Genomic DNA, 14,186 nt, shown 5'->3' on the forward strand with positions numbered 1-14,186 from the left:
GATTCAGATTCCACAATTAGGCACATGCATCAGAGTCGCTCTTGGCTTCTTTCAATACAAATAGATCTTGCTCTGAACAGCGTCTTGTGAGTGATGCTACTGTATCACCCACTCACAGATAGTCTGTCCAGCTGAACATAGAGGTCATTGACAGGGCAAAAGGATGGCTAGAGCTGGCCGTTCAGCTGCCTGATTGTACTCTGATCATGGAGCAGATAGAATGATTTCCTTTCTTCATACAGTATAGTTTTCCCAAGTAGAAATAGTTCTCAGTCTCTAATGTTAGAGAGCTGCTAAGGCTCTGAAAACTTGTTTTAGATTTCCCTGTTTTGTGCTATTTAAGCTAGATGATTTTTTAAAGACCCCATCCGTTTCCAAAATTCTATGAGACAGTTTAGAAAACTTTTTTCCACCTGTTTCCCAACCCCCTTTAAAAATTCTTCAACTGATGACCTGTAGTATCTGGAACTCTCTAAATGTTCAATGAAGAACATAGGTAAACTGTTTCTAAGCAACTACATGAAATAATTTTTAAAATAAGAAATGTGGCCTTATTTTGAGAAAGGAAGTGTGTTTACTGGTTTGACTGCTAGTTTAAAAACAAAAAAAAACAGACTACCAAAAAGTACAAACTAAACTTCCAAGAGTTTAATTTTTTATATATAAGGAGTTACTCCTGCCTTTGTGATAACTAAAATCATATTTTCTCAGTAAATAATGATTAAAACAATAGGGGATCCCCCTCCCCTGGCTTTTTTTGGTGTGTGTTAGTCTCGGTCTAATACCAAGAATTAGAAGTGCTGAATTACTGGAAAAAGAAGATGAAGACATTACGTTCTTTATATGCAGCCCTGGTAGGCTGTGTTGAGTTCCTGCAATGCTAATAAGAATTTACAAAAAGGATAGTTCTTTTTATTGGCTACTCATCACAAATGCTGTCTCACTGTTAAAAAGGGATACTTATATCTTGAATTGCAGATTATTTATTTTTAAATGATACAGTTTGTATCTTTTAGAAGATACAAATGTTGTAAATCAACTATACTTCAATTTTTTAAAAAATCTGAAAAAAAAAGAATATAAACATCATGATAGTGAGAATATTGTCTTATTCAGGCTTTGCACTATGCAGCCATTCAGTGACTGCCAACAAATAAAGTATGCATGAAGTTCTGGGGGGAAAAATATAAGTGTTGACTATTAACACCTCTTACATGTTTTTTTCTGTAAGATATAAAGTAGAATGCTTTGCAGTTTTGCCTCTAGATCACCAGCTTTGAACCAGTCATTTCACTTTAATTGGTAATTCTCACCAACATGTTAAATTGTGTTAACGGGACAAAAATATTTGTTACCATGCTTACTATAACCTGTATTTTAAAATGGGAGCTGCATGATTAGGTTAGTGAAGTAGAATAAATCACGACTTCTGTTTTTAATATTAGGAGATTGGCGTGTCCTGTGAATAGTTTACATTTTGAAGGAAATTTTTATATTTCAGAGAGAAATTATAGATTTTATTTGAACATCTATAAACATGAAAACCTAAAATCAAATAAAATAATGTAAATCTGTCATCAGTGGCTCTGGTGTTTTTAAACTTTCCTCATTCACAGCAAGAAAAGTACGTTTTTATTTTTTAAAGTGTTATTTCCTTTTTCATGTTTGTTGAAAATATTTCCTACAATTTCTTTTGCCTTTCAATTTTAGGACATTTTGACATATAAAGGGTACATTTTAATGTCATATTGGTTGATCTTTGTAACTCTCCCATTACTTCATACTTAGAAAGTAATTTCCCAGTTGAAGGCCAGTTATATACTCACCTGTATTCTCTTCTAATTTTAAAAAATGGTTTCATTATTTTATATTTTCCTCTGTTCCAGATAATACTAACTGTGAGTCCTTGGTTAGACTCCAGAGAATCTGACAACTCCTTAGAATTCTATACGTAATGGTATATTTATCTATACTTGCATTTTTCTGTGTAAGGATCCACAGCTTGTATTAAATCCTCAAAGGGATCTGTCACAAACCCCCACGCTCCTCCCCTTCCAAAGATTTAGAAGCTCCTGCTATTACATAATCTGTTCGAACTTTATTTGGCTATAAGATGGCATGTGGTGCTAAGGTAATTTTCCCTCCTTTTCCCAAGTCGTTAAAGTATCCCAAACCATTTATCTTCTATGATTTGTGATGCCTTTGAAAAATAAATTTGTTTTTAACTAATTTATTATCTCTTTTTATCTCCACAGAGAAAGTTAGAGAAATTCAAGAAAAACTTGATGCTTTTATTGAAGCTCTTCATCAGGAGAAATAAATTGTAATAAGTGAGTAAAAAACTTCTTACTGCATTGGTAATGACTAAACACAAAATTTATATTTTAGACTTATTTTAATAGTTTATCATTCTATTTAACTATATCCAACTTGTTCCTTAATAATAATCTTAATGTAATTAAATAATTTAAAAAGGAGGCATTTCTGAAACTAGATTCTAAATTTTGTATGTATGATGTTCCTTTGAATAACTTGATTGCCTTGTGGCTAAACTAAAAATATCCTCTAGAACTCTTTGAACAGAAGAAAGGTGAATAAAGCTAAGATATTTAATAGTGTGCAGGTGGCTCATAGAGTTTCTGTATGTGAAGAGTTGAGCTGTAGCTCTCATTGTTTTATTTCTCATTGTTCATATTCAATGGATAATTGTGTATATGTTCACTTGCAAAGCTTTTTATTTGTCTTGACTAAAAATTTTAACAGTTTTTCTTAATCTTATTCTCAATGTTTAAAAACATTTAAATAAACCATTTTTCAATTTAAAGTCACTTAGATAGCTGTAGAATTTAGGACTCTTCTGAATGTATGGGCTCTTGTTTAATTCTGTAGTCTGGCATTTTAAGCAGTTCCCAATAAAATATTGTATATTTGAAGACTTCCCTTAGTAGCGGAGTTAATTGTTAATTATTGCTGAAGAATTATAATTAGTAAGTCTTTTATAGAAGAAGTTGAGAAAGGGAAAATGCTGTAATTAAGACCTTATCATGAATTTGAAGTATTTAATGACTCACTTTATCTGTGAGCCTTACACTATAGGCAGCCTGCAGCACAGTCAGAAGTGAAAGGAGTAGAAATGTGAAAGATTCATTCTCTCCCTAGGTGCATTCTGTTCAGAAAAGGCCCTTAAATCAGACTACCTGCTTTCTTGTAGTGTAGGGGCGATATATTTGAGAAAGCAAGCTAGGAAGGGAAGCACAGCTCAGACCAACATCATTCAGAACAGTATACCAGCAATGAATGAGAGAGGAAGGAGTTAAAAGCTTTAGAATAATGCTTTGTTACTCTGTTTGTTTGTCTCTTTCATAAGTTAAGACTGGTGTATGGATGTATACAAAAATATATCTAGAAACTAAATATCATTCATCTTTAACTCAGACCAAACATAATTCAGTGTTTTTAAGTGTCTTTGTTTGTAAATGTTTTATACAACTTCAATGTATGAAAATGTTCTTTTAAAACCGTAAAGTGTTACGATGTCTTCCTCATCATCATAATTACTATCAGTAGTTAATGTTAGAAACAGTTTGAGAGTCTTCTGGATTTGGAGATTCTCTTCATGAACACCAGTTTACTTGATGTCTTTGTTTACACATATGGTTTTTTGGGGGAAAAATTCACAGAAACCCCATTAAAAATATAAGGTATGTTTCTGTCTTTTCAATGAAATAAGGTAGCCCAAAGCCAACCAGTGTTTTACAGAACAGTCATTGTCACTTCCCTAAGCTGATCAGTGTGACATCTGGAGTTACTGTTGCTGCTGGGAACATGCCTTTTCCTGCCAGAGTGTCTGTCTCAATTGCAGGCCAGGGCAGTCCTATGAGGCCGGCTGTGTACAGGAAAATAGTCCCAACTTTCTTTGTTCCCTACTTGTCTCTACTCTCTATGCCCCGAACTGTTACATGTATCTGTGAATTGGACAGATGATCTACTTTGTATCCTGCAAATCCATTTAAAAGAATAAATCTGGCAAAATTGTAGCCTTGCTTCATTCTGACCATTTAATAAAAGTTACCAAGCATCTTAAGGAATACTTTTGCAATGACAGTTTTAAGATGCGTGGAGTTACTCAGCCTGATCGTTTTGAGTAACCAATTCTGATACTTGCTGAAGATGAAGTCCAATATTTGATTCATACATCATGTTTGATAAAATTATTTTATATTGTTCTGGTGGTGGATATTTTAAATTTAATAAAACTAGCAAACTTAGGCAGTTAAGCGTCAACATTTTTATGATCATGCAGTAGTAAAATTTACTTAGAAATTTTACATTTGTCTCCCTAGACCTAAATTTATCAATGAAAATTCTGTTTATTTTTACAGACCTCCTACTCATAATATAATCACCTCTGCACACATCTGAAGAAAGAAAACTCCAGAGCCTTTTGTCCTGCCTTTTTTTTTCTTCTGCTATTCCACCTTTCTAAACATAAAATAAAGTCATGGAATAAAAATAATTTATGCGTGTTAGAGGCACTTTAACCATCAGCTGCCTTTTCAATGGAAAAACAGTGGAAATGGCATTAACATTCTATTTTTTTGTATTCAAGTGACAAATTGGGATAATTTAACTTGGTATGGCCAGTAGGCTCAGTCCTTGAAGATAAGAAACTCGCTCTCCTGCTTGTTGTCTCACTTGTAGTGGCACTAGTTCAACTAACTCATTAGCTGATGTTACTCCATGTCGGTTTCTTTTCCAGAAAAAGAATGCTAGGTGTTTTGAAATAAAACTGATGGCAATTTTCTAAAGGCTATCAATTGTGTATAAATTGATGGTAACCTGCTGAGTTGTTGTCTGTTTCTGTAATGTTCTGTATCCAGAAACTATTTGACCATGATAATTCAGTTTATATTCTTCACATGAAAGAAAGCGAGTTAACAGAAAAACCCCTCAAATGGGTTAATTTGTATTACAATTCCGTGTACATTCAGTGAAAGATTTCAACCCTTCATTGACAGCTTAGAAGTTGCCTTAGAAGCTAAGTGAGTAGCAGCTTACCTATTTGATTCAGTTGATGTTTTTGTACTCTCTCTACCCATTTGAAATTCATTCATTTTGGATGTTGTATACTTGAGCTAGGCTTTCTTGTTAACAGTTTCTTTTACCATTTGACAGAGCTGTTGGTTTGTGACATAGGATAGGGAAGATTAAGAATAATCAATTGACTAATTTCATTTAGACTAATTTCAGCTATTGTCAAACATTTCAGCTAGGCCTCAGGAAAAAAGCCTTCTTTCATAAGACTGTATTTTAAATAGAAATTATTTCAACAATTAGAATAATGTTGACCATCCACCTCTTACTGAATGTTTAAAGAAAAATATAGTTTAATTCATTACAGTTCAATTACAGTAATATCCTCACATCATTTTCATTTTTTTATATAAATATTTTTTTATTGGCTAAAGGACTTTAAAGCAAAGAAATAGGCCATTTTTTATTTTAAATGTCTTTCTCATTTAACTCTGCTCTTTGCTGCCATTTCATTCAGCCTTTATTATTCTAATGAAAATGCCCATTGTGTGACAGTTTTTATTTTACAGTTTACTTAATTTTACAGTTTTCTTGGAATTATGTTTTGGTAACAGTTTCCTTGCCACCTCACTTTTTTTTTTTTTTTTAATTTAACATCAGTACATTCTTTATTGTGATCTCTATCAAGATCTGACACTTAATATGCAAGGTTAAAGGATACCACAAAATATTTCCGAAATTGAGAATTCAGGAAATATTTGTTTTAAACTGGTTGGTAAGAAAAGTAGATCCAGTTTTAAGCAGCTAGTAGCAGTATACTTTATTTGGGAGCTGAGTAGTCAAGGACATTTCTGTATCCTTCAGACCTAGGGATAGTGGGTGAATGGAAAGGGAGTAGAGCTCCCCAGTGTCCTGTACAAAGGTTAGGAGATGACCTTACCGGTTAACTCCCTCTAACCAGTGTTGGCCAGTGGATAAACACCCTCACGGAAGCAAACATCATGCAATTATTAATTAATATTTTTGCAGTTGTAAAACACGACCACTTTATAACTACAAATCTATTTCTAAAGAAAAAAAGAAATAGGACCATGTCTATCTCTGTGAGCTATGGATAGGGAAGAATGCCCTCAGCTGTATTTCTACAGATTTCGCCCAAGCATAAAGGCTGATGTTAAGTCATTACTACTATTGCGTCTCTTTGTATAAATTTAAGAAAGGTGTGGGGGAGGGAGGATGGATGTCTCCATTTCTTTGAGATCAGTATTTGTAATTTAAATATATAAATAGATAATAAAAATATTATTAAAAATCCCACATTAGAGTCCAGATATTCCCCGTCCTCCTCAGTAATATAACTTCTTTCATGGATTATACATTTTTTTCCTTTATGGCTATTCTCACACTAAGCATGCTTCCCTCCCCACCCAAAAGCCAGGTATTTATTAAATGCAGATGTTATTAAAAGAAAAAAATAAAATTCAGATTCTCAACAGTAAACCCTGTGTATTGTGTCTGTAGTTCAGAAATTACAAATGATTCAAATATCAACAAATCACTATACAGAAGTATACAAATGTAACAAATAAAAACAAATTCAATATACAGAAGTTAAATTCTAACTAGACCAGGAATCATTTGTTTTTCATGTCAGAATTTGCAAAGAATAGAATGAACAAAGCTCTGTATGGAAGACTGAACAACTGTAAATTATATCTAAAATTTACTCGGTCCGGGTATCAATTTAAAAAATCAAACTGTGTAGGCAAATCATGACAGGAAACGAGCAGTTCTTGCAGCTTCACGGTTGAATTATAGTTCAGCTGAGCTTTAGTTATAGGCGGAGCAATCAGCCTTTCTTAGCGGCTTAATTATATTCTCTTTTCTTTGTATTATACCCCCGTTCCAGGCTTTACTCCAGCAGACTCCTTCCCACAAATTATTTAGCCTCCAGATGCAAATGAATAGTGTAAAAATAAGTAGGGAACATTGCAGAGAGTGGTGTTTCCTGACCTTATAATTTGGGAGTTTTACACATGATGATAAGATTCAGAGTGTAGGTTTAAAAGGTAAATCCCTTAACTAGTTAATAATTTTATTTTTTATTTATTTTAGAGGTATTTATCTGCAAAAAAAATAATGTTGTTTTAGTTTACCAATAAAGGGGATCAAAGTAATTTTTTTTAAATTTCAGTTCTCTAAGCTGGTATATGCTGTGGTTTCAGGAACTTTAGCAGTATAGAAATGTGCTCATAAATATGCTTACCTTTTGAATAATCATGCTTTGTGTTTAAATATTTAAAACTTAACCTTGTTTTTACTTGTGCACTATGAATGAACTCTGTATTATTTTTAAAAACCTTCACACTATATGTAGATATTACTGCGATTTATATTTTGCCTGTGCTTGATCTAAGGTCATTTGTGTAGATGAGTAATTAAAGATACTGAAATCATGTTATAATTCTCTTATTGGAGAGCAGTTTTTAAGTTGTCTCTGTTTTAATGAGGGAGAGAGAGAGAAACCTGTGCACCTAGGGAAATAATTTGACGCCACAGTATAACCAAATGCATGGTCTAACAGGCCTCTTAAATGTAACTCTTCTTTGAATGCTTGAATTTCACATGCCTCACATTGCACAGTTGTAATTCATGGTCTAACAATGCTCTTTTTCATGTCTTGATACTTGTCAATACATTTTGGTATTTTCTTTGGTAAAATATATTTTTTAAATGTTTTTAATTGCATTTTGCTGCCATGGCCACCATTTTCTGTCTTTTTTTGAAAAATTTATTTATTTTTGGCTGCATTGTGTCTTCATTGCTGCGCGCGGGCTTTCTCTAGTTGTGGCGAGCAGGGGCTGCTTTTCATTGTGGTGCGCGGGCTTCTCATAGTGGTGGCTTCTGTTGTTGTGGAGCACAGGCTCTGGGCACAAGGGCTTCAGTAGTTGTGGCTCGTGGGCTCTAGAGCGCAGGCTCAGTAGTTGTGGTGCACGGGCTTCATTGCTCCGCAGCATGTGGGATCTTCCCGGACCAGGGATCGAACCCGTGTCTCCTGCATTGGCAGGCAGATTCTTAACCACTGCGCCACCAGGGAAGCCCATGGCCACCATTTTCATTAATGATGCTAACATGTTCAGTCATATATGAGGCTTACTAACAAGTCATCATTAAGTCTTCGAGCTGGAAGGAACCTCAAAGGTCACCTAATTCCATCTACCACCTGATTATGAACTCCCATTTTTTATTTTATAATTCTTCCCAGAACTTTGCTCATAAATGATGCTTATTAAAGATTTGGTGATCATTAGATGTGTAAAATAAGGCAGAGCATGGGTGTGTCTTCTCCAGGATTCATGTGGTTGGCTGAAATCAAAACCAGGAAGAGACTCTGTAAAGTCGTGATTGCTTCCATAAGTGGAAGACAATAGCTGGAGTGTGGTATATTTCTGGTGAATAGGTGTCAAGACAATCTTTGACTTCCTTTAGAAGGTTTATAAGGAAGAACATATTTCAGTCATATGAGCAGTTATTTCACTTGTCAACGTCAACAGACCAATCCTAGTTTGAGGCCCCGAAACTAGTTGCATTTTAAATTGTTTTCATCCTTTGTGCACTTCAAGTTCAAAATCTTCATGGGTCAAGAAAGTTTGAAGAATTTACTTCCTGAAGATTTAATAGGGTAATTTATGTGTTTTCTTCTAATACTTTCAGCTGAAGAATTAGTATCTTTGTCAAAGTGAAGTAGCTACCATGTGCTTGTAAATAATACAGATGCATTATTTAATTATATTACAAAATGTGTTTTAAAATAATAATTATTGTTTCAATAAAATTTAAACAATAAAATACCCAATTTGTGATAACTAAGTCATAATTTCTGCACATATTAGACTAAGTTGATAGATGTAGAAAACTTAAGAGTTAAGACAGGTACTCCAAAAGTTGTCAAAGATTGCAAAGCAGAACAGTGTCAGGACAGTTTAAATGTGAGTGATCTTTAGCCCGAAGAAGACAGTTTTATAAAATAAGGGTAAGAAAAACATATATCCTAAGGCATTGGGTTAAATATGTATCTTGAAATGAGAGTTGTTACCAGCTTGACAGTGAGAGAGTGTATATGATCGCCCTCTGAAAGGGGACCTTTTTGTGTGTTTTGTTCACATTCTGTGGGATCAGTGTTAAGGTTCATTGGGGTCACGTCACTGATAGGGGGTAACTATAGCTTTTAAATGTTTTTAATCAGTTCCTTATTCTTTGTGGTAAAGGATTCTTATTATTTGTTTTGTTTTGTTTTTAACTAATTAACCCAGGTATAGCCTGGTTCCTATCCAAGTATTTGAGAAAATGCAAAAAGTCTTTAAAAAAAAAAAAAAATGTAGGCCATAGACCTCACTGAAGATCCAGTGAAACTGTCAGCAGCCTCCACAGAGGCATATCTTATGGTTGTGTTAAGAATACAAGTTTCACCCCTTAGAGTTCAAAGCAGAATGTCCGTTCTGCTACTTACTCTTGAAGTAACTAAATCATAGCAACAACATGGAAATTAGAATTTTATCCACTGGTCAAAAAATATGTTCATGGCGTACGTGAGCTTGTGAGACCTCTAACATTTGGGAGAAAGTATGTAGGGAATAGGTTAACTCCATCTTCTTGCTTTGATAAAGTTTATCTGAGAATTAGGCCAAATCATCAGAAAGCAGTACTACGTGGACTACTTACCTTTACCGACTTCTTAATTTATCTAGTATTATGCCTTTGGCTTTCGCAGACAAATACTGTATGATGCACCTATTTGACAAAATACACAGTACCTTTTGCAATAGTAAAATCTAATGACATGTCTCTGTTATCACTTAAGTTCTTTAAAGTAAGGATTACTAGATAATTCAGTGCCAGCAGAGTTTCCCACTACAGACAAACGCATATGGTGCTTCCCTTCTGTCAAAGAGAACTCAAGACGTCACCTGTTTCTTTCTTTTTTTTTTTTTTAATTTTATTTATTTATTTATTTATGGCTGTGTTGGGTCTTTGTTTCTGTGCGAGGGCTTTCTCTAGTTGCGGCAAGTGGGGGCCACTCTTCATCGCGGTGCGCGGGCCTCTCACTGTCGTGGCCTCTCTTGTTGCGGAGCACAGGCTCCAGACACGCAGGCTCAGCAATTGTGGCTCACAGGCCTAGTTGCTCCGCGGCATGTGGGATCTTCCCAGACCAGGGCTCGAACCCGTGTCCCCTGCATTAGCAGGCAGATTCTCAACCACTGCGCCACCAGGGAAACCCTTCACCTGTTTCTTTGCTTCAGCTACCAGGAAATATTGAAATTAATATACCTCTTAAGGGATGAACCTATCCATTTCTCTGCTCCCTTAGTTTGTGTTCCATTTTTGTTTTTAATCTCTCTTTTCCATACATGGAACTCATGGGATCAAGCGATCCTCCTGCCCTCAGCCTCCCAAGTAGCTGGGACTGCTGGCACGTGCCACCTCACCTGGCTCACAGCCAATCCCTCTGGATGCCCAATGTATATCATTTTTGTCTACCATCAGTGTATATGTAGTGAAAACCAGGAGTCACCTATACCTTAACACAGCACAGCACCGCACACACCCAGTAATGATAGTGAACCCGCCTCCCCACCGCCATGAGCAGCACTAATGCGAGGGGCGGTGTTTTGGGAGAAAAGGTGCACAGCCGCCTCAGTCACGGCCATTGCAGGGGTGGCAGCACACCCTGAGTGAGAGCCTGTATAAAGGTCTTAGCAGGACTCAGGACACAGTGTACTGTCACTGGCCATGAGCCTTTGGGGATCTATCTAGAGACCCCCCTGAAACCTTTTTAATGGTCAGTATCCTATCTTGCCGAGGATTAATCCTGTGAAACGTTTTTGACTTTCCTTTTAAACTTTGAAGAAAAGAACTTAAATCTAGAGCAAAGAACCAGTATGTCTTGTGTTATGCATCCATTATCATGGGCAGTATTATTTCCATTTTTATAGATGAGAAAATAAGCTCAGAAAAGTTAAATAACCAAGGTCATTCCAGTGAATAGCAGAGTCTAAGTTGGAAAACAAATCTGGTTACAAGCCTACGCACTTCTAAAATGTGCTCTCTCTCAAATATACTTCTAGGAAAATGAATTTATTTATAAAATTATGAGTATATTAGGGCACTGATACACCTAGAAAGTGCAAGTCAAGCTAACTTTACAGAAATGGCCTAGGATGGTTTTCCCTAATTATATGAGGCTTGTTGCACCACAAGAATAGAAACCCCTGCAGAGATGGTTTCCTCCGGGGCTCTGGGGGACAAGGTGATACTGAGATTCAGGGGGCTCTAATCTCAGGTCTACCCCAGACCTTAGGAGTGAAAATGAATACCCTGCAATTTTCCCTTAACATGTTAATCATGTTAATTTTCCCATTTTACCTCTACAGATTCTCTAATTCTTTTTGAGTTAGCCCAACTGTTAAGATGCAGAATTATTTTTACCCCAGTTTTCAAAACCTTGATTGAATATTTTATTTTTCCAAATTTTGACTGCCTTTTGATTTCTAATAAATTTAGCACTTGAAGGGAAAGCTATTAACAGAAGCCTTTACAATCTCTAAGTTTATTTTCAGGAATATCATTTATATTCTTTATTTAATTTTCTTGCCCTGAGAGTCTCTAGTTTCCCAGGACCATTAGGATAGGAATAGGTAATAAATACTTCCCTGCCAACATTCTCGTGAGTTCTTAGTCCAGTATCAGATCCCCCCTAGTATGAGTGCCTAATTGAATATCCCCGCCCTCTGCTGCCTCTGCCACACCGAAGGCTCTCAGCAGGAGCACGAAGCCACGCCCATTTTCATACATTCAGATTTCTCTTTTTAAATATCTGAGACACTTACGTTCTTACTAATTATACTAATTGCTGAATCAGGATCCTGAGACTGTGGGCCCATTCACGTCAAAAGCACTATGTTTTGTCACTGTAGCAGTGGATGGGGCATTAGGATCTCGTTCTCTGGGACAGGCGCCCGGGTTGGTGCGGTTCGCCAGCTGTGTACCCTATGATTGGCTGGGCTTTTGATGTGCAGATACTACAAGTTGGTCACCAACTTGTGTACAATGGGCCTGTTCTGGTTCATGTGAAAATCAACATCCTTTTTTTGTGTTCCTGGGTGACAGGATGCTACAATACTATTAGCATTTGCAAAGAGTGCGCTCTGTCCAAGGGTGTAACCACAGATCGTGTGCTGCTCAGTTTGTGTTTCTCTATTATGTGAGAGACACAAAGAAGCTGAAGGCTGGCAAAGGCCTGTCAGATCTTGTAATGTAGCGCTCGACCCCCAAACTCCACTTGGCCTCCGAGGGGCTCTTGTTCCTGGTCCCACCCCTTCCCCTGAATGGGCTCTGAGGTAGGTAAATGAATTCAGGAGCCTGGTAGGCGGGGGATTCCTTTCTGACCTCATTCCTGTACCATTTGTTTGTGGGCTTGTAGGGGGAGAGGAGGACATTTTGGAATCCTTTGTGTCAAATAATTTTTTTGCAGGTTGGGGAGTTAATGGTAACTTTGTCTGAAGCCACTGGAGCAGAAAGCCTCCACGGCCGAGGCGTGGCATGCTCACCCTCAAAACTACAAGATGAGAATGTGGAAATAGGGAAATTTCCACGGCAGATGGATACGCGGCACGTCTGCATGTTCAGCATCTGGTGGTGGGCAGCTTTCATCTTCCCGAGTATATGAGACAGAGCACTTTTTCCTTTAAAAATAGCTTCCTCTTTCTGAGTTACCATGGCTTTTATACAGATGCCTATAGTTTGGATAATCTTTTGTGTTACCAGTTATATATATACTGAAACATTTTTTAAAACCTTCTACCACCTGGCTAACTGTACAGAGTATGATGTGATTTCTAGAGGAGTTATGTCATTTTTTTTACTGTCGGACTTGCTTTGCTTATCTAGAAAGTGAATTATAGTTTTAGAACAACGATAGCTCTTGTTTTGTTAAAAAAAAAAAAAAAAAAGGAAGAAGAAGAAGAAAAGAGACCCAGAGAGAAGAAACAATTTGTTCAATCAGTGGTGGAGCTAGAACCCTTGCCTCCTGACTCCCAGGGAAGTATTGTTTCTGTTCCATGAAGATTTAAATCAGGGGCCACAAATGTAATGCCTCCAAAGTCAGTCATTTTGTAAAGGAAGTTGGGGATCCAAATAATCATATGAAACCTCCTGCCTTTTAAATGTTACCAGCTGATTTTAAGAATCTTTTAAACAGTGCGTGAGTCAGACAGAAACATCTGTAACACCCTGCCCACCCGTGGGTCACCGTTTGAAACCTCTGATTTAAACGGTAACTTTCTGCTCACCTCTGGCCTCCACGGATTTGAGTGACAGTATTACTAGGGCTTCTGAAAATCATATGATTTCTGCTCATTCTTAGAGATGCGTAGATTTTTAGCTTCATTTATATACCTAGAGCTCTAGCTTCACTGATGATGAGGCTGGACTGAAGGGAAAATTTTACGGTACGTCAACTCTGGCTCAGAGAGGCTGCCTGAAGTTCCGAGGCTGGCTTGTTGGCCAAGTCTTTCTGGGATTCCAGGAAGGTTTGAGTGCAGAGCCTGGAACAAAGGGCAGGTATTGGATGGGCCGGCCGTGTGCTAACAGCCTCTTCCCTCACCTCCTCAACTCTCCTCGATGGCGGTTCCTTTTCATGTTGTGAGCCGCTTGGCAAAAATGTGGGTATGTTCATAAAGGGAGAACTGGATGCCCTACTTCCGGCACATCGGGCAAGTCCGCGCTAAGGGAAAACCCCCATTGAATGAGATGCACGTACTCACATAAAAGTCTTTTGCTCCAAACATCAAAGTTTTTCAAGTTCTGAAGGTCACCCTGGTGAACCTCAGCCGGGGAAAATGGCACTTGTCATGCTAGTTTTTCATAGTTTAAGTGAATTCTGAGTATTCAGAGCACATTTATTTTTAAGCTTTATTGAGGAGGAGGTAACCCAGAATTTTGGTAATGATTTTGTATTTGTGGTGCAGCTTGAATAAAATCAGCTCACTAACTAAAGGGTGCTTTTTCAAAAAGGAGAGTCTATTGTCTGTGTGTGTGTGTGTGTGTGTGTGTGTGTGTGTGTGTTTATTTATCCTGGATTTGTAACCAAGAAT

General features: G+C 36.9%; 1 protein-coding gene across 4 annotated transcripts in view; it reads left to right on the forward strand.

Annotated features, from left to right (window-relative positions):
• OPA1 (OPA1 mitochondrial dynamin like GTPase) overlaps positions 1-4,625 on the forward strand; it is a 93,806-nt gene extending 89,181 nt beyond the window's left edge. For all 4 annotated transcript variants that reach the window (XM_036850189.1, XM_036850192.1, XM_036850188.1 and 1 more), the window contains 2 exons: positions 2,256-2,330; positions 4,383-4,625. In XM_036850189.1, the coding sequence (XP_036706084.1) occupies positions 2,256-2,320 (65 nt within the window). In that variant the 3' untranslated portion in view covers positions 2,321-2,330; positions 4,383-4,625. The remainder of the gene's footprint in view (positions 1-2,255; positions 2,331-4,382) is intronic.
• The last annotated feature ends 9,561 nt before the right edge of the window (positions 4,626-14,186 follow it).

This window comes from Balaenoptera musculus, chromosome 4 (assembly GCF_009873245.2).
Source record: "Balaenoptera musculus isolate JJ_BM4_2016_0621 chromosome 4, mBalMus1.pri.v3, whole genome shotgun sequence".
In the NCBI taxonomy this organism is placed as follows: Eukaryota; Metazoa; Chordata; class Mammalia; order Artiodactyla; family Balaenopteridae; genus Balaenoptera; species Balaenoptera musculus.